The 22398-nt window shown below is 46.0% G+C and overlaps 1 protein-coding gene across 1 annotated transcript in view; it reads left to right on the forward strand.

The window, feature by feature from the left end:
- The first annotated feature begins 6810 nt into the window (after window positions 1–6810).
- WNT9B (Wnt family member 9B) overlaps window positions 6811–22398 on the forward strand; it is a 34400-nt gene continuing 18812 nt past the window's right edge. Inside the window, exon 1 of the mRNA XM_019554559.1 lies at window positions 6811–6907. Within this exon, the coding sequence (XP_019410104.1) occupies window positions 6834–6907 (74 nt within the window). The 5' untranslated portion in view covers window positions 6811–6833. The remainder of the gene's footprint in view (window positions 6908–22398) is intronic.

The raw sequence follows: 22398 nt of genomic DNA on the forward strand, positions 1-22398 counted from the left end.
TTAACTTCTTCCCTCCTATTGTCCAGGCTACCTTACTATGTATTTTTGAGGCACAGTGGGGTTCCCTGTCTCAGTCCTAACACTGACTGCTCGATATCTGGTGGAGAACATGTTCCCCTTCCCTAGCCCTCTCCCTCCCAGTCCGATTTGCTCAGGGTGGCAGGTATGGGGAGCAATGGCAGCAGTCACAGCAAAGCCTTATGTATTGTGTGCAGATGGCTTCTTCCAACTTGTGCAACCCCCAGTGCAGCTATTAACCATCCTAGGTCTTCTGCAAGTCATTCCAAAGCAGAGGTGGCATTCTTGCTCATATATACATGCCTACAGAGTACTCAGAAAGAAGTCCAGCACAGCAAGCTTTCATCAACAGGGAAATCGTTAGCAGTGTTGACATTCATTCTGCCACAATGAAGTCTTGGAGCCAAATATTCATCTTTTGAATGTCAGTTCTCTCCACTCAGAGCTGTTGTTTCATGCTGCCTGCAAACTGAGGCAGACATCACTGCTTAGGTTTCCATTCAGAATGTGTTTAAAAAGTTATCTTTGCAACCATAAAGACTAAACTTAGTGTATTTCTCCTTGTGAGAACTGGCCTCTAAGTCAGTCATTCCCAAACTGGTTCAGACCACTAGTGGTCAGTGAGCCCATGGTAAGTGGTAGCTAGCTTGCAGATCTCAATGAATTGTTATAACATTATCAGTTATAAGGCTGCTGCAGAGGAGGCATAGTGATCTCTGAGGGCCTGACAGAAATGATGATAGTTTGACAGTGGTCCAAAGTTACAAGATCTTTTCTGTCTCCGATTTCTCCAAGTCACTTGCTTCTATTCCTTTGCGCTCTTTACCCTTCAAAGTCTTTCTTCATGCGACTGCTCCATAGATGTTGTTTCCTCTCTGATGTGGACTCAACAAATGGTTTATATAGCCAGTTTTTTCAAAAGCTCTCTTGTCAGATTTTTGACCAATTAGCACCCAAAGTTCTTGAAAATTTGGCATCAAGTGGTGGGGAGCTCTTTCAAAAATTCTGGCTTTAAGATCACCTACAGAAAGGTGGATACTGCAAATAAAAAGATTCAGGAACATATATTTGAATGAAAACATTGTATTCACCTGTGTAGCATCCATTACCCTCTTTACACTCTTGGTCTGCAGGTTCAGAGGCGTGAAACTTGGCTTCAGAGGAAACAGCCATTCTTGCACATGCAGCTCCGTAGGTCACAACTCCACTTGGCAATGCTGATACTGCCTTGATTACCTTCTTCTCCCTTCAGTCACCCAGTGGTTCTGTCTGGCTTATGTGGCCTAATCACAAATAGCAACTATCGAACAATCAAAGATTGAGTCATATCAAAGAATGTGCAAGCAAGTCCGTGGGCTGGAATGCGTTTGTACAACATTCCCGGTCAATTTCAAACACATTTTTAACTATCAAAGTCTATTTATAAGCAGTTGACAAATGGAATAAAGACTAATGTTTATTCGTTTCATCCAGGTTTCTTATTGACTTATAGAAGTGTGTTGGATAGGTTGCTCTAAACACAGACGTTTTAGAGCATAGGGAACTTTTATCAGGGGCAACCACCAGTTTCTGGGGGAACTGCTGTCACTCAAGACAGGCAGCTTCCTAGACCTTCTTCTCTCTTGTGTGGCCAAAGGTCCCAGAGGGGCACCACACCCAAGCCCTGGCCCACCTCCAGCCCAGTCAGAACCCCAGGACCCCTAGCTCTGGGCATCCCTCACAGTGGGCACTCTGGCCCTTTTGACCATCCTGGTCCTGGCCCCAGCATTGACCAGTCAAGGGTTTTGTCTAAGCTCTCATGCTGCTTGCCCACTCTCTCTTATATGGGTCTACCTTCTCAGGCCCTACTATGGGGTTACCCACCTGTTGTGGGGGCTGGGCTTATTAAGGTGCCCCTACCCACCTTTCATCAGGGAAGTGAGTGGTCCTGGTATTTGAGTGGTGCTGCTGTGCCACTGGCAGGGTCCAGTTTTAGGTCATGCCCAGGACTAGGAGCCTCCAAACTATCCCCCATAGCTCCTGCCCTTACCTCCAAGATGTTCCTGAGCCATAGGTCAGTCAACTGATATTTTTCTCTCTGCCACTAGCAGCAAACTGCCGCTTCAACCTATAAGTAAAGTACTGGGTCCCAAAATGGCCACCCTAATCAGGCACCTGCCGGCTGCCTGCCTCCAGCCCTTAAAGTGGCAAGCACCCAAAGGTGCACTCCCAGAGTGGTTTAACAAGAAGCCTATCTGAAACTAACAAGGATCATCCAGGTTGGCATTTGACAGCCAGCCTGTGAGATGGGTTGTTCAGCCTTCAGGAGAATAGCCATAATCACTGTTAAGGCAGCTTTATATCCTCAGTGGTCTGCTGGTTTGAGAATGCAATCACTACCCAGACTGACAACTTAAGCTGTGAATCCATCCAGACAGGACCCAGTACAATAGGTCTTCTTTCTGACTGGAGCCTTTGGACACAACCTAAGAATAAATATTGAATATGGTCGCTATGTCAACTAAACTACTGCCATCAGGGTGATTTCAGGCAAGGAGAAGAGGTCCTTGTGACCTCTAAAGGCAGGTTCTACCCCCGTCTCAATCTTGGTCAAGGGGCATGGGCAGAGATGTCCTTTTCTAGTGAACAATGTTGCTATGAGGACTAGGGAACACCAGGAAGAAACCCAAGTCCCAATTCAGAGACTGAAGATGGAGGTATGGTTGTGTAGGTAAACACAGTCTAAGTACAGTATTTGATCCTCCCCTCCCATCAAGACGTTTGAAGGCGCCACTGCAGGGTTTGTAAAGATTATAGATTTGGCTAGGAACTGTTACTTTTGTGCCTTCCTTAAATATTGTGATGGAGTCCTGCAGTTTAATAACTTGTACAACTATTTGCTCTCTGTGTTTGCAAAGTGATCCATATCACATGCACAGGCAGATAGAGACATGTGTATAAAACAGAACAGTACACGCTTCACTTTGACAGAACAGCCACTTCTTGTATATTGACTGGGTACATGGTTTTTATACATGTGCATTTGTGTGTGCATATCTATGCATATGGCCATGCACGAACATGCCCCTCTGTGTAATAACTGCAATGTTATGGCCTCTTTACAAAAGAACACTGTACATTAGGTGCACATTGTATATTAAAAATCTGCCCCAGTGAGAGCTGCTGGGTGCTGAGCACTCCTACAAATTTGGCCCTCCTTTTTCGTATGTGCACATTTAGGCTTGTGTGCATGAGAAGCAAGTCTGGATATTTATGACTGTGTTTAAGTGCATGTGTGAGTCTATATGGGTGAGTCAATATCAGGGATTCTCAGCCAGGCTGTTGCAGCACCCTGGGGTGCCTTGAGATCTTCCAAGGGTGCTGTGGGGTGTCACACAATGTTAACACTGTTAGGTATCCATGCATGATTTACAGCCTAAACCCAGAGATTTCAAACAGTTAAGTGTTCTGATCTATTGTGGTCTTTCTGAGCTCTGCAACAAAAGAATTGGTCTATTATTTTTTGTAGTAAAAAATCAAGTAAAAATTAAGAGCAGAAATGTTCAAAGGGTGCCTTGAGTCTAGTGAGGGATGTCTTGGGCCTCAAAAGTGGTTGAGAGCCACTGGTCCATATGAAAGTATCCATACTTTGTGTGTTTAAATGTGCTTATGTGGTCACATCTACACAAGATATTTATTGCACAGTTGACTAATTAGATGCACAATAAAACATCACTGTCTACACGTGCGGTGCTATTAGGATGGAGTAAATTAATTAATTCTGCTGTAGGATAGTACTGCCAGACACAAGTACTGTGCTACAGTGAAGCTATTTATTCTGCTGCAACACACATGTAAACACTGCTTGCTGGCCCCTCACTGAAGCACCCTTGAAGCCCCTCTGCAGCATGTTGAGTTAGGTCAGAGCAGCCCTAGGTTGGCAAGCTGACCTTCAGGGCCTCCTGCTAGCTGGAGCTGCTCCGCCCCAGCTCAAGGTGCTGCAGTCCCAGGTGCACATGCAAACACAGTGCCTAGGAGCAATGAATTCCAGAGCAAACTGCACTGGAGTTTATTCAGCCACAGATTGCACGTGTAGACATGCCCTCTCTATGTGAATGTGTTCAGAAGTGCATGTTTGTCTTTATTAAGATGTGCCAGCATGCTTGTCTGTGAATGTGTGGGTGTGTCCATGACAGTTTTAGGACACTCATTTGTATTTGTGTGTTGACTACCCCCAGACGGTATGTTTATAGATTGATATATACCAATCTTTTCTTCACAGATTTTTACTTTGATCTAAGCTCTTCTTCTGCAGACTTTCTGTTTTATAAAACCCGTACCCCATGATGATGCTGGACAGAGAATATCACTGCTAAGGTAATCATTTTAAGTGGGATTCTTCTTAGCTGCATGTGCACTCATTAATGAAAGGTGCTTTTGCAAGAGTCCCTCAGTCTCCTAATAGGACTTTTAAGCCCTGAACATTTTGTGCTGTTCTACATAAATACTGAAATGTCCTGAGGACTTTGCATGTAACATGCTACAAAGTTATGAAGTATCTAGCTGCCTCCTGGTCTGCTTCTTCAGTTCTTGTGCTTTTATATTTCCAGTTTTAAGTTTTCAGGCTTCCCGCCTTCTGCTCTCCATAGGCTTCTTCTTTGGGGGAGTTGCAGTGGCAGAGAAATTAAGGGCCTTGGCACATGTTCAAATTAAAGCTGGATAGAAAACAGCTATCAAGTTCTTACACATTTTCAAGCACTAACTTTGTATCTGGTTGGCTCTTTTTGTAGCTGGGTGGACAATTTTATGGGATAATAATTATTTTGCATGTATGGATCTAAATTTATTGCAGGGTTAACCAGCTAATTGTGTAATATATGTAACCTGTGGCAGGGGCCTTAGGTCTTCCTTGATATAGCTCTAGAGATGTGAGTTCAAGCCTTGCTCTAGACTTATACCAAAATCTACTCCCAGTTGACCATTAGTAAGTGGGTACTGATTATCCAGGATGGGCAGTCAAAGGCAGTCAGATGTAATGCAAGCCCACATTACAAGAGAATCTAGCATGCTCTAGCCCTAGGTTTGAACTGCAGCAGTGCAGAGTTAGATTAAATCAGGAAGAACGAAAAAACAAAACAAACTTTCTTACTGTTGGAACAGTAGGAGGATGAAACAGGATGCCTGGGGAAGCTGTGGAATCTGCAGTACTTCACTGGAAGTTTTAAAGAAGAAGCTGAATGAGCATTGGTTGAGCAGGTGTTTAGGAATAGCGCACCTGATGTATGTGCAGGGGGTTGGCCCTGGAGGCCTTTCCTACCCAATCATACTATGCTCACCTATAATGAGGGGCTGCCAGGCTGGGGCAGACCTTTGTCTATGGTTGCATCTGAGTGCACCACACCCCCTAGTTCTACAGGAGGTCCTGTCAGATAAGCCTGGCTGTGTTTCTTAGCTGAGGACACCGAAGGGAGGAAGCACAGAAGGATAAAGTGACTTGGCCAAGCATAACCCCAGGAGCTGGCAGCAAAGAAGGAACCAGAAGCTCTGATGGACTTTCTTTGCAGCCTTCAGGAAGATGTGTACAGGGCTACTGGATAAGCAGAGCAGCCCTGTCCAGCTGCAGTAGGGCAGAGGTAGGGGTCAGGCAAAGGACAGCAGGGACGGAGGTGGGGACATGAGCTCAGGGGACTTGGGTGTTCTCTGGGAAATTGGATGTATGGCCTGGGTGTGACAAGAGATTGGTCAGTTCTGGAGCTGACATCTGTACACACCTCTGATTTGAGCACAGTTATTCTCTATGATATAGCCCAAGCTGAAGTATCAAGTCCTATCTGCACTTGTTGTGTCCTCCTGGTAGGTGGGTTTAAGCCTCACCAGATTGCCTATTTCAACAAGGATCGACCCTCTTGACTTCAGCAGCATCCAAATTTCACTCACAGTCTCTGAACTCCGTTTCAGTCACCTGCCTGTCCCAGAAATCACACTCTGCATCTCAGCGGAGGAACAACTCCAGCTTCACACCGCAAGGCTTGAAACCACGATGCTTCATTTAAAAGCCGCACTCTGAACACATTGGTCTGGCAAAAAAAACCAAAGCAATCACTGCCCCCTGAAACAGCATGTTGCCCCTCTGCTCTTTCCCTGCTCCTGAGCGGAGGAGGGGGAAAGAGCACCTGCCCCCCATAGCGCCGGAAGATCCTTTTTTGGACTTTTGCTTGGGGGATTTACAATGTCTGGGGGCTTTGCAGTCTTTGACCCCTTCACGCTGCTCCTCACCCCAACCTGCGGTTGCTGGAAGGGAAGAAACGACCGTGCCGGGCAGCACTGCGGGGCGGGGAAGACCCCAGCGTGCTCGGAGCTGTACGTACACCCCTCCTAGAACCGCGTACACCGCCCCGAACGTTCATACACCGCCCCGAACGTTCATACACCGCCCCGAACGTTCATGCAGCCCGCTAGAACGGCCTCTGCTGCAGCCAAGTTAAGTCCCCAGCTGAGGAAGCCCGAGTCCTGCGGCCGGACGCCCCTTCTCTAGCGCCAGGGACCAGCAGCCCCGTGCCTGCCCCTGCCTCGCGGCGGGCTGTCAGACGGGGCTGCAGCCGGCTGCGGGGCTGCCTGGGGCTGGTGGGAGAGGTCCGGGGCGGCTGCGGGGCTCCCCGGCGCCGAAGGGCGCGGCAGCAGGTGGGCAGCCCCTCCCGCCCGCACCCCGGCGGCGAGGCGGGGAGGGGGCCGGGGAGCGCGGTCTCCCAGGGGCCCCGCCCCAGCCCGGCCCGGCTTAAAGCGGCGCGAAGCCCCTGGCGCCGGGCAGCGAGCTGAGGAGCGGAGCCGGCCGCAGGATGAGCTCGCGGACATCGCTGCGCCTGGCCGCCCTGTGCCTGCTGCTGCTGCCGCCCGCGTCTGCCTACTTCGGGTCAGCGCGTCCGGCCCCCCCTCCCGGTGTCTGCGGCTCTGCCCGGCCCGGCTCGGCTCCGTGCCTCCCTCCCGCCGGCTCCCCGCTTCCTCTTTCTCCGGCGCTTCTCTGCTTCCAGCCCCCGGAGATCCGCGACCCCGGGCGGAGCGTGCGCGACAGCCCGCCGCGAGGCAGGGGGCAGGCACGGGGCTGCTGGTCTCCGGGCGCTAGAGAAGGGGCGTCCGGGCGCAGGACTCGGGCTTCCTTAGCTCAGTTTGGGTATAGGACCCAAATTGTATAGCACAGAACGTTCTAAGGCGGTGTATGAACGTTCTAGCGGGGCATAAGTACAACGCCGAGCACGCTGTGGTCCTCCCAGTCCCGCAGGGCTGCCCGGCACGGTCATTTCTTCCCTTCCAGCAAAGACAGGTTGTGCGGGGGAGCGGGAAAAAGTCAAAAACTGTAATTTCCTCAGGCAAAAATCCTGAAAGGGATCACTAGGGGATTGGGGGGTGGGCAGGGAAGGAGGTGCTGTTGCACCCCTTTCCCACGGGAGCAGGGCAAGAGCAGAGGGGCAACATGCTGTTTCAGGCAGAAGTGGTTGATTTCCTTTGCTTTTCCTTGCCAAATGAATGTGTTCAGAGTGTGGCTTTTAAATGAAGCACTAGTGGTTTGAAGTGCTGCGGTGTGAAGGCAAGAGCTGGAGTTGTTCCTCTGCTGAGATGCAGAGTGTGGCTTAGGGGGCAGGCAGGTGACTGAAATGGAGTTCAGAGAGAGCGAGTGAAATTTGGATGCCCTTGAAGTCAAGAGGGCTGGTCCTTGTTGGAATAAGCAGTCTGACGATGAGGCTTATACCCCCCTACAAGGAGGACATGGGACAAGGGCAAACAGGACTTGATACTTCAGCCTGGGCCACACTATAGGGATAACTGTACTCATATCAGAGGTGTGTACAGATGTCAGCTCCAGAACTGACCAATATCTTGCCATTCCTTCAGATGTAGACATTACTTTTTTTTTCTTAAAAAGATGTCAAAGTTGGATTTAGTATCTTGGAAGAAAACAGAATTTCTTGACTAAGAAAATGGATTTTTTTCTCTAACTTGCTCTGACCTGTCCTGGGAAAACCCCTTCCAGACAACTTTACAAATTACTTGGGCAATGAAACATCCCTTTCTATGCTTTGGCCCTTCAGAAAGGTATCCCTGTTACCTCTGTGAGGGGCCCTGTTAATTTCACCAAAATATTTATAGTGCATAGAAGTTAACTATGTTTTTGTTACCCCTTGCCCCAAGTGGAAGAAGATGCCACTGTATACAACATTTAAGGCTCTTTTATAATAATGATAACTTTTATTGCAGGTGGTTGCATTAAATATTCTTGAGATGCAAGAAGATGAATAAATGAGAAGGCTGCTAGAACTGCCTGTAAGATCTTGAGTTAGATCTTGGCTGGTGTGAATCAGGATAGCTCCATTCACTCTAGTAGAGCTATTCTAACACATACCAGATGAGAATCTGGCCCGCTCTGACCCTACAAATACAAACCTGAGTGGTCCAATTGAAGAGACTACTTGCATGGATAAAACGATGAACCTGAGTGCTTACAGAATGTGCACTCTTTGTCCCAACTCATTTGACTACAACTTTTGTTAACAAAGCAAGGATGGAGTTTAGGTTTATACTTCTAATCTACATTTTTGGTGTGACTTTTCTTATTCTTAAAGTGTATATCAACAATGGGAGCATCCTTTATAGCCTGTCATTTTTGGAAATTAAGAACAGATGCAAACATATACCTTGTACACAACTGGGAAGTAGTGAGTACTGTTTGGCTTTTTAGTTACAGGATGTATAACTGTGGACCATACAAAGCAAAACTAAATATTCTTGTATTCCTTTCACAGCTATCATTTCCTTAACACAAAACAAATATTGAATATTACTCTAGCTGAATTCAGTTGTTTAAGTAACTCAAATGATTCCTGATCTCATAACAATGATCCTTTGGTTATTAGAATGCCTTTCTTAGCCGCCTTTTTATTCCCATGAAATGTAAAGTGAGGGTCTGATATAACCATTCTCTTTGTGGTTTGGGCGTCTCAGAATTTGAGCTTAGGATTTCCCTGCTTTGTTACATGTTGTCCTTAAGGCATTGAGGATTTTTGCACTGACGTGCTGTATAAGAACTCTCACCTTTTTAACTTCCAGTTTTTAATTGAAAACTGAAAAAGCTTAGAGAACTAAGAAAAATTAAAACATAAGCACTGGCTGAATTGCTTTGGAATATTTTATGAAAAAAGTAGTAAAGCATGGAAGCATATTGATATTTTTCAGGAACAGACTAGAGGGGTGATTGTCAGGGAACTCTATTAGAGACATAGGAAAGATATAACAAAAATGACTTTAATCTGGGACAGATACAAGATGGCTATTTAAGGGGAGTGAGGAGGCACCTTTGCGTCCTCATTCAGCAGTCCATCTGTACTCGGCAAAGCTTAGGTGTAAACACTTCCTTAAACTTTGTTTCCAAAACCCCAAGTCAGTAGTGCTGTTGATCACTTGGATGATGATTGTACGTAGAACATGATCTGGTACCAGGACAATGGAAACAGTTATTTAGAGAAGCCCAGTGAACGTTGTAGAGGGACCAGGGAAAGAGGCTTATTGGTCAACATGTATATGAAAAGAGAAGAATTACCCAGGGTGATCAAAGGCTGCTTGAGTAGGAATATTTGGAGGAAACTTAAGATGAAGGAATGTATTCTTAATAGATCTGTTATTGTGCAGTAGGGACAGATTTTGGAAGAACTTGGTCTTTTATTAGGCTCTTTGAAATCTGATGTTGGGATTCTGTACAGGCATTGGATCTCCTTGTATTGAGCAGTTGGCAGGATCAGTGCCAGAAAATAAAGATTTAAGTTTTCCATTTAACAACTAAAGGAGGAATAGAAAATAATGTCCATATGCAAGCTACCTCTTGCAAAGCATGCTGGAATTTCCCTGCTCATTAAATTCCTGATCTTGCAATCTTAATGTTATATTAACACTAGGTTTTTATCTTTAATTTCCTAGAGGCTTTTCTTTCCTTTTTCCCTTTAGGGAAAGAGAATCAAGCTGTGTGGGGCACAAACAAATTGTATAGGACCCAAATAATGTGGCAATTTGAGGCATGGACAGTGCATGTATATTCAGGTATGCCATTCCTGCGGCTGAGAGCACTGAGTTCAAACTCGTCAAATCCATGGGGAAACATTGAGAAGTTGTTTCTTTCCTATTGAGAGAAACTAGCAGTGGCTCAAACCTTAACTGCTATGAATCTCCTAGCAGCAATTTCTGAAGATCCCAGTTTCCTCTACATCTACTGGGCCTTGCACGCTACCTCTCCCCACACTCTGGTCTCTTGTTCCTCCCAATAGTGCCCCTGTCTCCTATTCAAACAGTATGCCCTTTACAGTCCCCTCCCTGTTAATCTCGCAGTTCCATATACTCCCAACTTTTTAAAAATTGCCTCCTACCAGCAGTGTCTTACTTTTCCCTCCTCCTCCCTTTCTATGCAGTTCCTCCAGAGAGACTGTTGACCTTTAATGGGCCTGGTACCCATGTCCGGTCCTGGCAGCCTGAGGGCTCTCAGCCACTCACTTCCTTCTTTGGCACAGTCTTTCTTTAGAGGGAGGGTGCAGGACTTTCAAAAAAGTAGAGAGCCTTCTGGAAGGGCTGGCAGGGCAGCCACCTTTAAGAAAGCAGAGTTCAAGACAGACTGAGAAGGGAAGCCTCCTGGATAAGGACTTGCTCAACAGGCAGAGGAGGGAGACTCTTCAGAGCCAAGGGGAAGGGCTCAAACACCGCTGAACTGGAGGGGCGGTATGAACCTTGCATGTCTCCCAAGGCTAGGGGAGCATGGTGACTGCTCACAGGTGATGGGGACATGGTGGTGGCAAGCAGGGAGCTTCTGCAGGTGGCTGCGGCAGTGTTGGTGGTGAGGGGGGGCGTGGCAAGCAGTGACTGCCCGCAGGCGCTGCCGGCAGAGTTGGCAGTGGCCAATCTCATGGGGTGCACTGCCAATCTCAGGGGGTGCATGTGCACAGTGGCAATGGGTAGGGGGTGCACATGCACCCCTTGAGAGCGCTGGTGCACCCCTGGTCGGCTGCGCTCGCCACTTAGGCGACAGGCAGGGGGCAGGCGGGAGCTCCGGTGCCCCTCCTGTAAGTGCTGGCTGGGGAGTGGAGTGCTGTGGCACTCCCAGAAGTAGCTGCAGCCGCAACCGCAGCCATTTCTGCAAGGGATTGGCTGCAGTGATCAGCTGTCTCATGATCAGTCATGAGGGGACCCCCATCGGCAGGATCAGCTGAAGGGGAACCCCCCAGATGCTGGGCAGGCACATGCCTCCCTTGACTAAGGTGGCACTAGTTGCCCATGCATGTGCTCCCCCTACATGTTGCCAATGGGGGTGGGGGGTTGAGAATCATTGGGACACATTATTGAGGCTCAAGGCAGAGGGGCAGAAATGATGCAGTGATCTGAAGTACAGACTAAACTGAACGCCTTCAAGAGACATTTGGATGTTTATCTTGCTGGGATCCTATGACCCCGGCTGACTTCCTGCCCCTCGGGCAGGGGGCTGGACTTAATGATCTTCCAAGGTCCCTTCCAGCCCTGATGTCTATGAAATCTATGGGTTGTTTGGAGCTGAGGGTGGGGATGTTGGAATTAAGTCTTCATATAGACCACAGGGGGCACAAATCTGAGAATGTCTGAAAAGAGTTTATAATGACAGGGTGAATCGCAACTGGCCAGGAGACTGTGAGGGACAAAAGGAGGTCTAGACATGGAGGACTGCCCAAGAGAGCTGGGGAAGGCGGTGGGAAGGAGCTAAGCAACTGGGAGCTGAGAGGATTTGAAGGGAAGGGCTGGAATCAGGAAGGAGAGAAAGGACTGGGGGGTGGGGAGCTAGAAGAGAATGGTAACAGGTGAGAAGGGCACAGGCGATGTAGAGAGAACGTTGCGGACCTGTCCCTCTCTGGAAATCCAAACACGTATTTAAAGTTTTTTCTTTTTGCAATGTATGCTGGTAACTCAATCTCATTTGCCAGTGGCAAGTTCCCCTGGCAGGGAATTCCAGAGAACCACCAACTAGAACTGCTGCTGTAAAATCTGTTATGAATGCATGATACCCTTCTGAGATGGGAGCATCACACCTCACATTTTAGGATGGTCTGTAACAGATGCCATGGGCCTCTCCTTGTCACCCACACATTGAATAGTTTTGGGTGTTTCACTGCACTTTGTTGACAGCTTCCCCACTTCTGCTGGGCTACTTTTAGCCTTGAAGCCTGATTAGCTTAACTGGCAAGAGAGAATTTTCAAAAAAAGTTAGAATATGTGGACATTTTTCTGTAACCTTTTTCCTTGCCAGGGATCACTGCTGTATGAGGACTGGTTGTTTTAATTGGATTTCATATTCATCTTGGTAATCAAAAGTTCCAAAGCCTTTCAGTATTGATAATTCTGTGGTTCTCCAGCAGGAGCTTGCTGCCCAGTATTGATAATTGATAACTGATGAATGCAATTCTGCAAATCCAGAACGCTAATCAGTTTATCTGCCCTGCCTCAAGTGTCCATCAGAAACTGCCGCACTTCTTCTTTGCAGCTTCTCTCAAGAATATCCCCTGGCACAGAGGAAGCACTGAGTAGTATCGCATTCTGTCCTGTCAGATATTCAGTCTCCCATTGGCTCATCAGCATCAAACTAATAGGAGTCTTAAATGGGTGGGGATTTTGGCCATAGGTTTCTAAATGTTCTTGGAAGGATTTCTGAGGAATGTAGCTGTCCTGGTGAGCCCTTTGCTACAGCTCTGATGTAAAAAGCCCATTGTTGATTACAGGCTAATAATGTAAGATGTCTCCAAACCATCATAATAGTATGTGGAAAGGGGCTGGGGAAAGATTTTTTCTTCAACTAAGATTAAGAGCTGGAGTCTGCAGTATCCCTCAGGTTGGGGAGAGATGTGGCTCTTGATATAACTGATATCTTTAGGCTTCTGGATACAGACAAATGCTGTGGTTCTTTTTGCCTCCCAGAGTGACACAGCTCATGGTGTCAGATTTTTCCAGAGAGCTAAACACTTGCCTAGAGTACACTCTCATGAAAGGTGCCGCACTGTGCCTGAAGAAGGAAGAGCAACATAGCAAGAAAACAGGTGAAAGGGGGGTCTAAATAAACTGTGTGGTTACATTGTAAGAGACTGAAGCAAGCTGGTGGCAGAGAAGTGGTAGGAAGAGAGACAGGAGAAAACTCTGAAGAAATTAGTGTCCCCAGGGAAGTGGTATGCAGGTACCATATTGTAGGTAAGGGCTTGCAGTCCCTTCACCTTAGTACTTAAATACCTACACCTAAAATTATATGGTCCTGTTCCAGAGTGGTCAGCTCCATGGGTGGATCCAGAGGGGTTGCAGTAGTGTGATCTCACACCCCTGCCTTTGGCTGTATCATGCATAAGCTCCCAACAAAGGATCTTCCCAGAGCCTTTGCTTTTGCTCAGCCTGAGCCCAAAGTGAGTGTTTTTGCCACTGCTTGTCCCCTCCTTTCTCTTGCTGCTGAATTCAGCAGGGAGCCTAAGAGTGAGCAGCAGCAGCTTTCACCCCCTGGGCTCCCAAGCTGCATGAAGCAAGACCTCTAGCAAGCAGACCCCACTCGGTGAGCTCAGAGCTCATGTGGTTCTCCAGCAGGAGCTTGCTGCATATGCATGGCACAGCCAAAGTGAGGGGCTTATACCCTCATCCTGTTCTTGGATCTACTGCTGGTCAGCTCTGACCTCTTTTCTTCTAGGTGTCCGTGTACGCTGTGTACATGGGGCAAACCTTCAGGGGCAAAACTTCTAGAGCACAGGTTGTGCGTAGATATTAGATCTGTGGCTGCTCTCAAAGAGTTTGCACCTATGCCCTTGTGGAGCCGTATTGAGCCATGAGCACTCTGAGCTACTTGTCTTGGGCTGCAGCTTACAGAATCATGCTAGCTTATGAATCACAGTTTAGTTTCAGATTGAAAGGTGGCAGAGATAGAGATGATAAAAGAAATTATTTTTTTCATGACACAATTTCCCTGTGGAACCTGCTGCATTTAAGAACACAGCAGTATTCTAAAAAAAAGGTCACTTACCTGAATAACACAAACATCCAGAATAACATGAACTAACAAATCTGTAAGATCTATTAAGCCTCAATGTTCATGATTTAAACAAATCTATCTACTGGTATTAGGAGGAGACCTAATCTGGGAGAAGATTATCCCACATGTTTCTTGAGAAATTTTTTGCACCTTCCTTGGTGGGGCCATGTACACGTGACAAAAAGTGACTAGAAATTGTCATTTGTCTAACATAATGGCTTCACCATGTACATATGCACAATTTTGTTTGTATTAAAATTTATTTGAGCATGGCAACTTAGACCACCTTGGTTGTATTTTAGTTTGATCAAGGCAAATTGTCCCACTTTGGATAAAAAATTGTGCATGCATACATGTCTGGTGGCTGGAGAAAGTGGCAGGGATGGTGCACGGGGTGCTGAAAACCTGGGTGTACTTGGGGAAGTTCAGGCTTGGCAAGCTGCCTTCTCTGGCCTCCCTGCTGCCTTCTTGATTTTAGCAAGGTTTCCTAGCCAACTAGCTACACTCCTGCCACCTTCCTGCACTGCTGCAGGGGCAATCCAACCATTCCTGGGTGGTCCCAGGCAGCGGGAAGGTAGCAGGGACAGCCCACCAAGCCCGAGCTTTTCCAAGCACACCCCGGTTTCCCGCACCCTGTGCACTGTTGGATCGGGCCGGGTGCTGCCTGTGAGCTGGGGCAGCACCTACACAGCTAGCACCCTGCCCGGGTGTCCCCAGGGGATGCTGCAACTGTGGAGGGAAGCACCGGGTCCCCCTGCAGCCCAGGGGCTGCATGGTCTGGAAGTAGCTGGCATAGGCAGGCTGGGGCATGGAAGCAATGATCCCGATCCTTTTTTTCCTTGCGGAGCCTTCCTGCCTCTCCTGCAACTGGGGAACAAGCTGCCAGCAGCCCCTAAGCTATGGGGGACCCTGGACCTTCCTTCCACAGGGGCTGCCCCCGGGCAGGGCAGGCTGCTAGTGGGCAGGTGCTGCCTGGGGGGTGCCATGGTGGTGAAGGAAAGGACCAGGGCTCCCTGCAGGGGCCACTGGCAGCTCACTCCCCAGCTGTGGGACAGGTAGACAGGCTCCCTAAGGAAAAAGAAAAAAGGTTCGAGCTCCTCCTTGCTTTTTTTTTCCTCACAGTGACAGAAGCCCCTAAGTTGAAATGGTGGGTTACACTTAAAATGCCCAGAAATTGCAAACCCACCATTTCAATTTCAGGGAACTAAACCCCCCTCACATGTAGGGGGGCTGAGGGAGCACCTGGTGACTGTCTATAAACTCACTAGGGGGGACCAGGAGGGTTTGGGAGAGACCTTGTTTCCCCTAGAACCCTCTGACATAACAAGGAATAATGGCCACAAGTTGCTGGAGAGTAGGTTTAGATTAGACATCCGTAAGAACTACTTCACGGTCAGGGCGGCTAGGATCTGGAACCAACTTCCTAGGGAAGTGGTGCTGGCTCCTACCCTGGGGGTCTTTAAGAGGAGGCTTGATGACTACCTGGCTGGACTCATTTGAGCCCAGTTTTTCTCCTGCCCAGGCAGGTGGTCGGACTTGAAGATCTACAAGGTCCCTTCCTACCCGACTTCTATGATTCTATGATTTTATGTGCGAACTCCCTGAGGCTTCTTGTGCTGGTGACTGTAAGAGCCCAGAAAGAGGACTAGATGGATTGTAGATCTGATCCATTCTGGAAACGTCTGTTTCCATTGGCTTCCACTCAGACTGGCATCATAATTACTGACTCTGCCTGACATTCATACCAGATGCTCATGTGCAAATTGATGCTACTTTCATGGAGTTTCCCCTTGAAACACTGACTCAGATTAGTGCCTTAGCTGACATCATTGATATACTCTGTTAAGCCCATGTTTTAAAAATAGGACCTGTCTCTTCTCAAACCCATGTCAGGGAACTGGAATCAGTGCTCATCTTTCCTTCTCTTGACTGCATATAGCTGGGCAGAAGTAGCTTTGAGGCAAGCCGTTTCCTATGTGTAAGAAATCTCATTGGGACCAAACATCCTTGTGAGATCATTTTGCAGAAAACTGAAGTTTGATGACCCTTTCTGAGCTACCTCTGACCCTCTTATGGCTGGCCAGACCCTAGTGGCATGATCCCACAAATTAAGGACCCTCTATGCATGCCGACTTCTGCAGGAGTGGAGGATGCTGAGGATTACACATGAGTAGGCCCTCCTTAAAGATCTCTTGAGCAGCTGGAAAGTTGCTGGAAAGAGATTAAAGGAAAATGATGAATTAAGCAAAGTGCTTAGACAAAAAAAAAGCAGAGAGAAACCAAGGTTTGAGATCTTTATTGTTTTTCAAAATTACTAGCAGGTGTGCATTAATTCAAAGGTTGCATTTTTTTTTTTTTTGCTGTATGATCTGAGCTTAGATAATAAAGCTCTAAATCATCTGACAACAACTCCTACAGTTTGGCGGTGTGCACATACCTGCATGTTTTATGTTTAATTTTGTTTGCGAGAATGTGGTTGTATCGTAATCTTGATCCATTTCATGTTTTCCCTCATGACATACAGTTAGGATCCGAACCTGCAAACTGCTGTTCACATAATAATTCCTATAACTTTTAGGCAGTGGGTAGATTTCTGGCCTGGGAGACCAAAGACTTAGGCTCTGTTCATAACTCTGCTACTGATCAACTGTGTGACCTGGGGCAAATCGCTTCAGTTCAGCATCTCTGTTGCCTTCTGAGGTTTTAATTGTAAACTGTCAAGAATAGAGACTTCCTTTTGTTATATACATGTGCCCACACAATGCAGCTCCAATTTCAGTGGAGGCTGCCAGGCACTGTTGTAATACAAATAACTGGTGCTGGTGCTATAACTGGCATGAACAAGGCTGTTATTTAGTACCAGGTGTGCCAAGTGTCTTTGATTATCAGATTAACTGCATAGTCTATTTGGCTTCTGATGCATTTCTTCTATCATATGGGCCCCAGGCTTGCTTGGTGTGGGCAAACAGGACCAGATCCCTACTAGTCAGCCTCAAGTGGCTGCAAAATCTATTAGCACCTCCATTTTGGTCTGAAAAGATGATTTCTTACCTAGATATAGGCTCCCGGCATGCTCAAAAGCAAGCTATTCCAAACATTTTGGGCACCTCACTCCTGTTGTGATGCAGACTGGAGCTGTGGAGGTGTCCAAATTCTACCCAAGCCCCAGAGTGGTCCTTTCTACTTAGGCACCACAGAACATGCACAGCTTGCACCAAGAGCACTAAGTCTAGCACGCGTGGTTCTTTCACCCAGAACTGCAGCTGGTAGTGGTGCTATTGGAGCCCATCTTTTGCACTTTAATCTGCTTAGCGGTTAAATTACTAACCCAGGAAATGGGAGGCATGGTTTCTATACCTATCTTAGGCTCAAGAGATTTGAATCCATGTCTCTCCCTTACCAGGAATGTGTTATAATCACCAAGCTTTCAGAGTGGATTGGGTACCCGCCAACCCTCCTGTGGAAGCTGGACTGCCGGGCAAAGAAAATGCAAGAGTTATGGGGCCAGGGAGATGAAATGTAAGAGGGAGCCTGACCTTGGCATTTGATGAGGGCTCTTGGTGTGGAGGTGGGAAACCTCCAATGGCTGTCTAATGTAAAATACATAAATAAATAGTCTTGGAAACAGGACTTATTTCCTGCACGCTAGTCAAACTCTGCTCTGATGATGCAATTAATTTTCTTAGGAGCTTTGTGTGTGGTAGCCAGCACCATAGCATGAGACTGATTCACAAATATTAATTAATATATTCCAACAGCCTCCTGAAAGGTAGTGTTTTCCTTATTTTATAAGCAGTGTACTAAGGGACAGATTACTTTTAGCTGATGAAAGTAGTGATCATCTACTCTGACCTCCTGTAACAAACACCATAGAACTTCCCTGACTTAATTCCTGTTCAAACTGAAGAAAAGCTTAAAAAAAAATGGTATTAACTTAAAAATATTATGCGGTCACAAATTCACGATAATACTGTTACCATATTTTTTCTTGTATACAACATGGCCTGGAATAAGATGTGCACCTTGTTTTTGGAAGGCAGCATTAAGGAAAAAAGATCTTTTGTAGTAAGTAAACAGGTACCTTGTCTCACTGTAATAAGTCTGCATTTTTTCAAGCTCTAACTTCCGCCAGTGGAAACAGTTATACCTTTGTCAGACAGATAGATTTTCCACAGTTATTTATACTGTTACATAGTGGTCAAATCATGTTGTCACCCTTTTGTAAATTAAATGCTCCTTGAATCTTTCAGTATAGGAGAAGTCTTTCCACCTTTTCAGCATTCTCAGGTGCTCTTCCCTTCTCTCCAACTCTTAGCATTTTCTTGTGGAATTGTGGACATCGGCTCTGAACACAGTGTTCTAGCAGCTATCACACCAGTACCAAAGACAGAAGTAAAATAACCTCCCTACTCCTAGTGGAGATTTCATCATTAACATTCAAGGATACCATTAGCTTTGGCCACAACACCTTAGAAGAAGGTCATGTTTAGTTGATTATTCACCATTATCCCAGTCTTTCAGGGTTACGTCTTCCTAAGATAGTCTTCCATTTTATAAGTATGGTCTAATTATTTTTTGTTTGTGGAGATAACACCTCAGATTGTATTAGAACACATATCATTTGATTATCCCCAGTTTAGCAAATGGGGATTACTCTGCTAATGGCCCATTCTTCTCCTTCTTCACCATACTCCAAATCTTTGTGTCATTTGCAGTTTATTAGTAATTGTTGTTTTCTTCCATGTCAGTTAGTATAGTGTTAAATAGCAGAAGGCTGAGAACCAGTCCCTGTGACTGAAGTCAAAATAGTCGCTCTGTGGGTGTCCCATTTGAGACATCATCAGCAAAAATGAACAGAGGTCTGTGAAACATGAATTGTGGGGAAAGGCTGAAACTGGGATTATTTATATGAAGAACAGAAGACAGAGAGGGTAGCGGATAAACTATCAAATGCCTGAAGGGCAGTTTTAAAGAGGATAGAAAGTATTCTTTGTGGCTGCATGGACAAGAGGCAATGGTTTTAAATTGCAGCAAAGGAATTGTAAGTTAAAGATAAGAAAGAATTTTCTCACTGGGACGGTAATTAAACGTTGGAATAGGCTACCCAGAGAGGTTGTACAATCTCCACCTTGGAAGCTTTTATGAGCAGGTTAGACAAATACTTGGCTGGGATGGGTTAGTCAGGGATGATTCTGCTTCGAGCAGGGGTTGGATTTGATGACTACACAAGGTTCATTCCTACTTTCTATGATACTTTTTTTTCAGGGTATGCTAACATTACATAACACTTCATATATTCAGTGCATAGCTCCTCTTGAATTCTGAAAAGTTTGCTGTGAGTGACTTACTCAGTATGACACAGGAACTCTGTGACACATGCAAGAGTGGAATGGTTTTCTAAAGTAGCATTGCACTACTTTAACCCCATGCAACTGTCCTTCCTGTAGCATCCCCATCTCATTTGCTATGCACTTTCTAACTTCTGCTACCAATGGTACAGGCAACATCCTCCTTCACTGTATGGTGCTGATTTTATTGCCAGTGCAGGTCCATACTGTGCACTGAGTGAGACAGGGTCCTGTGGGTAAAAGTAGCATGTGATCATGTAATTAAAGACTAAAAATATATACATGGTGGTCAAACTGATATTGCAAAGACAATCTGAACTCTGGCATTTAACTTCTTATTGGGCATGTCTGCATGTGTACTTTAATGTGCAGTAGCCTATTCTACCATGCATTAAAGCGGTGGATAAAAAAAGATACTAATACGCTAATACACATTAAGCATTATCTAAAAAGCACTACTGCACATTAGCGCAATAGCACATTAGTATCTCTGTATTAGAGGGCACTTTTATATGTGCTCTGGGTGGGGGTGTGCTTTAATTAGAGCAGCTTTAAGAACTGCTGTAATTAAAGTGTTGCAGCATCTCATGCATCAGTGTCCCCGTACTTCAAAATGGCAGCAGGGTTCCTTTAATGGCAGCAGGGTTCCAAGTAGTTAAAGTACCGCCACCAGGACCAAATTAATGCATAGGCAAACCAGGCATATGTCTAGGGCCCTAAGTGAAGAAGGGGCCCAGTTGTGCTTATTTTACATATTATAATTATTGAGTGAAAAAAAGTAGGTGTCCATGAGTTTGTTTGCCTAGGGGCCACTAAAAGGTTAATCTGGCCCTGACCCTCATGACCATTTTTAAGCATGGGGATGCTGATACACAGGATGCAGGAGGCTGCTGGAGGTGGTAATTCCCACACTCCAGCAGACACAATTACTCCGCTCGTGTATAGGCACCCGGAGATACTAAATTTAATGGACATTAGGAAAAATGCATTAATTCACATGTAGAAGCACCTATTGATTCACTTACTAACCTCTTAATGTGGTTTTATGTGTGATTTCCTTTCATTCATTTTCTTTAAAGTAAACTTGTAAAACCCTAAATTTTACCACATGGCATTATACTGGCACTCACGTAGGCTATCAGCAGTGCTGAAACCTTTATCTTGACTGGACAAACTTCTTTTACTTGAGATAATACAGTAACTTAGAGGATGACAAACTCCTACTGCTGTGTGGACTGTCCTTTGCCAGGGGACAGCAGGGGAGTGTTGAGTCATGAGAAATTGGGGTTCCATTCCAGGTTCTGGAAGGGAGCGCTTTCTCATAGGCACAGACTTCTGATCATTTTCCTCACCCGTGTTTGTCCCTTTCTATCCAACTTCTTCAGTTTGTTCAAGATCTTTTTGTTCTCTGGCCCCTCTGCTACCCTGGGTCCTAGTATTTGCATGATCACTTTTCCCTCTCCCTAATATAACTGTTGCCCCCTCTGTATTCTTAATCACGTGGTTTCTTCCTCCATGCTTTTGAGATGCCAGCAGGGAATGATTGAGAACACGGGAGAAAATGTTCTTGCTATCTCCTCCAGCATTTGGGCCCAACCTGCCTCACAGCAGGAACAGCAAGAAAAGACCATGTTGGCTCCATAGCCCTGGGTGCAGCAGTCATAGCTGCTCTCTGGGGATGGTGCATATATAGAGAAGTCTCATGTAGAACTGTGGGGACTGAGACATGCTCCATGAGGATTTACTCTTTGGCACTATTAGCCAGCAAGTATCTCTGGATCATGTCCAAACTGCAACTTTTCTCATCATTGGGGATCCTGGTTTTCTCTGATTTAAAAAAAAATCACCAATTTTCAGTTTAAATTAGTAACCCTAAATCTACATTTTTCCATGATTAAAATGAAACAACACCATATATACATCTATACGTTAGTGGTGCTTCATTTTAATCATAGAAAAATGTGGATTTGGGGTTACTTTTTTAATACCAAAAATTGGGGATTTTTTTAAATCAGAGAAAGCCAGGATCCCTGCCATCATAAACTTATTCCTTGGCCAAATCTGACTGATTTTTATGGGGCTTGAGAAAGGTACCTATCTGACATAAAGGCTACCCTTTCAAATTGCAGGTCTCTTCTTCACAGCCTGGGGGGCAAGAATTGTTCAAAGAAGATGTTGTCAGAATGTTTTTAACACGGACAAAACCACTTATTTTCTTCAGATCTCATTTTGAGAAATTTTTCTAACCAATTCAGCCTGAGACAGGTAACCTGCTATGGAAGATGTCAGCTCAGAGAAAAAGTGGGAAGTGCTGGACAACACTAATAAGCAATGCAATGAGCCTATCCTGTAACTTCCAGTTAAAACAAAAAAATTGGGGAAAGGGATTATTCCTGTTTAAGACCCTAAAATATTTTTACAGAGAAAAACACAAAGTAAGCAAATAAAGCATAGCCTTTTTTTTCTGCATCATGCCCTCAAGCATTAGGAAATCTTTCTTTGCATGGAGTCAAGCCCCAGTACTGCAAAGACTGGATCATATGCCAAACTCCATGGCTGAGTTCAGGTGCCATTGACTTCAGTAGAGTTACATGTATGCTTTAGTATTGCCCTGAACTGGGACGTAAACACACAGTATTGGGCACTGTTGCCACCTGTTGGATGGGATCAAACACACAGTCATCAAGAGTTCATTCTGCACCCTCATGCCTGCAAGGGAAGATGATCTTGTGGTCCCCACCTCCTAGCTCCTGAACTCCTGCTTTGTGAGGCCTGTGGGTCTATATCTATGGCAGTTATTTGTGTCATGTGACTTCAGGAACAATGATGTGGGGACACTTTCTCCTGGCTTCTCTCTCTGCTTGGTGATCTCATGATTGCCTTGTGAGCTACAGCTGCTGCTGCCCGGGGCAGGGGGGGTCGGAGGGGCAGGGAGCTGAACTTCCATACCCTGTTGAGAGGGAAGCAGAAGTATTCCCTAATGCCGTGGAAGAAGGA

The sequence above is a fragment of the Crocodylus porosus genome, unplaced genomic scaffold (assembly GCF_001723895.1).
Source record: "Crocodylus porosus isolate Cpor-Errol unplaced genomic scaffold, CroPor_comp1, whole genome shotgun sequence".
In the NCBI taxonomy this organism is placed as follows: Eukaryota; Metazoa; Chordata; order Crocodylia; family Crocodylidae; genus Crocodylus; species Crocodylus porosus.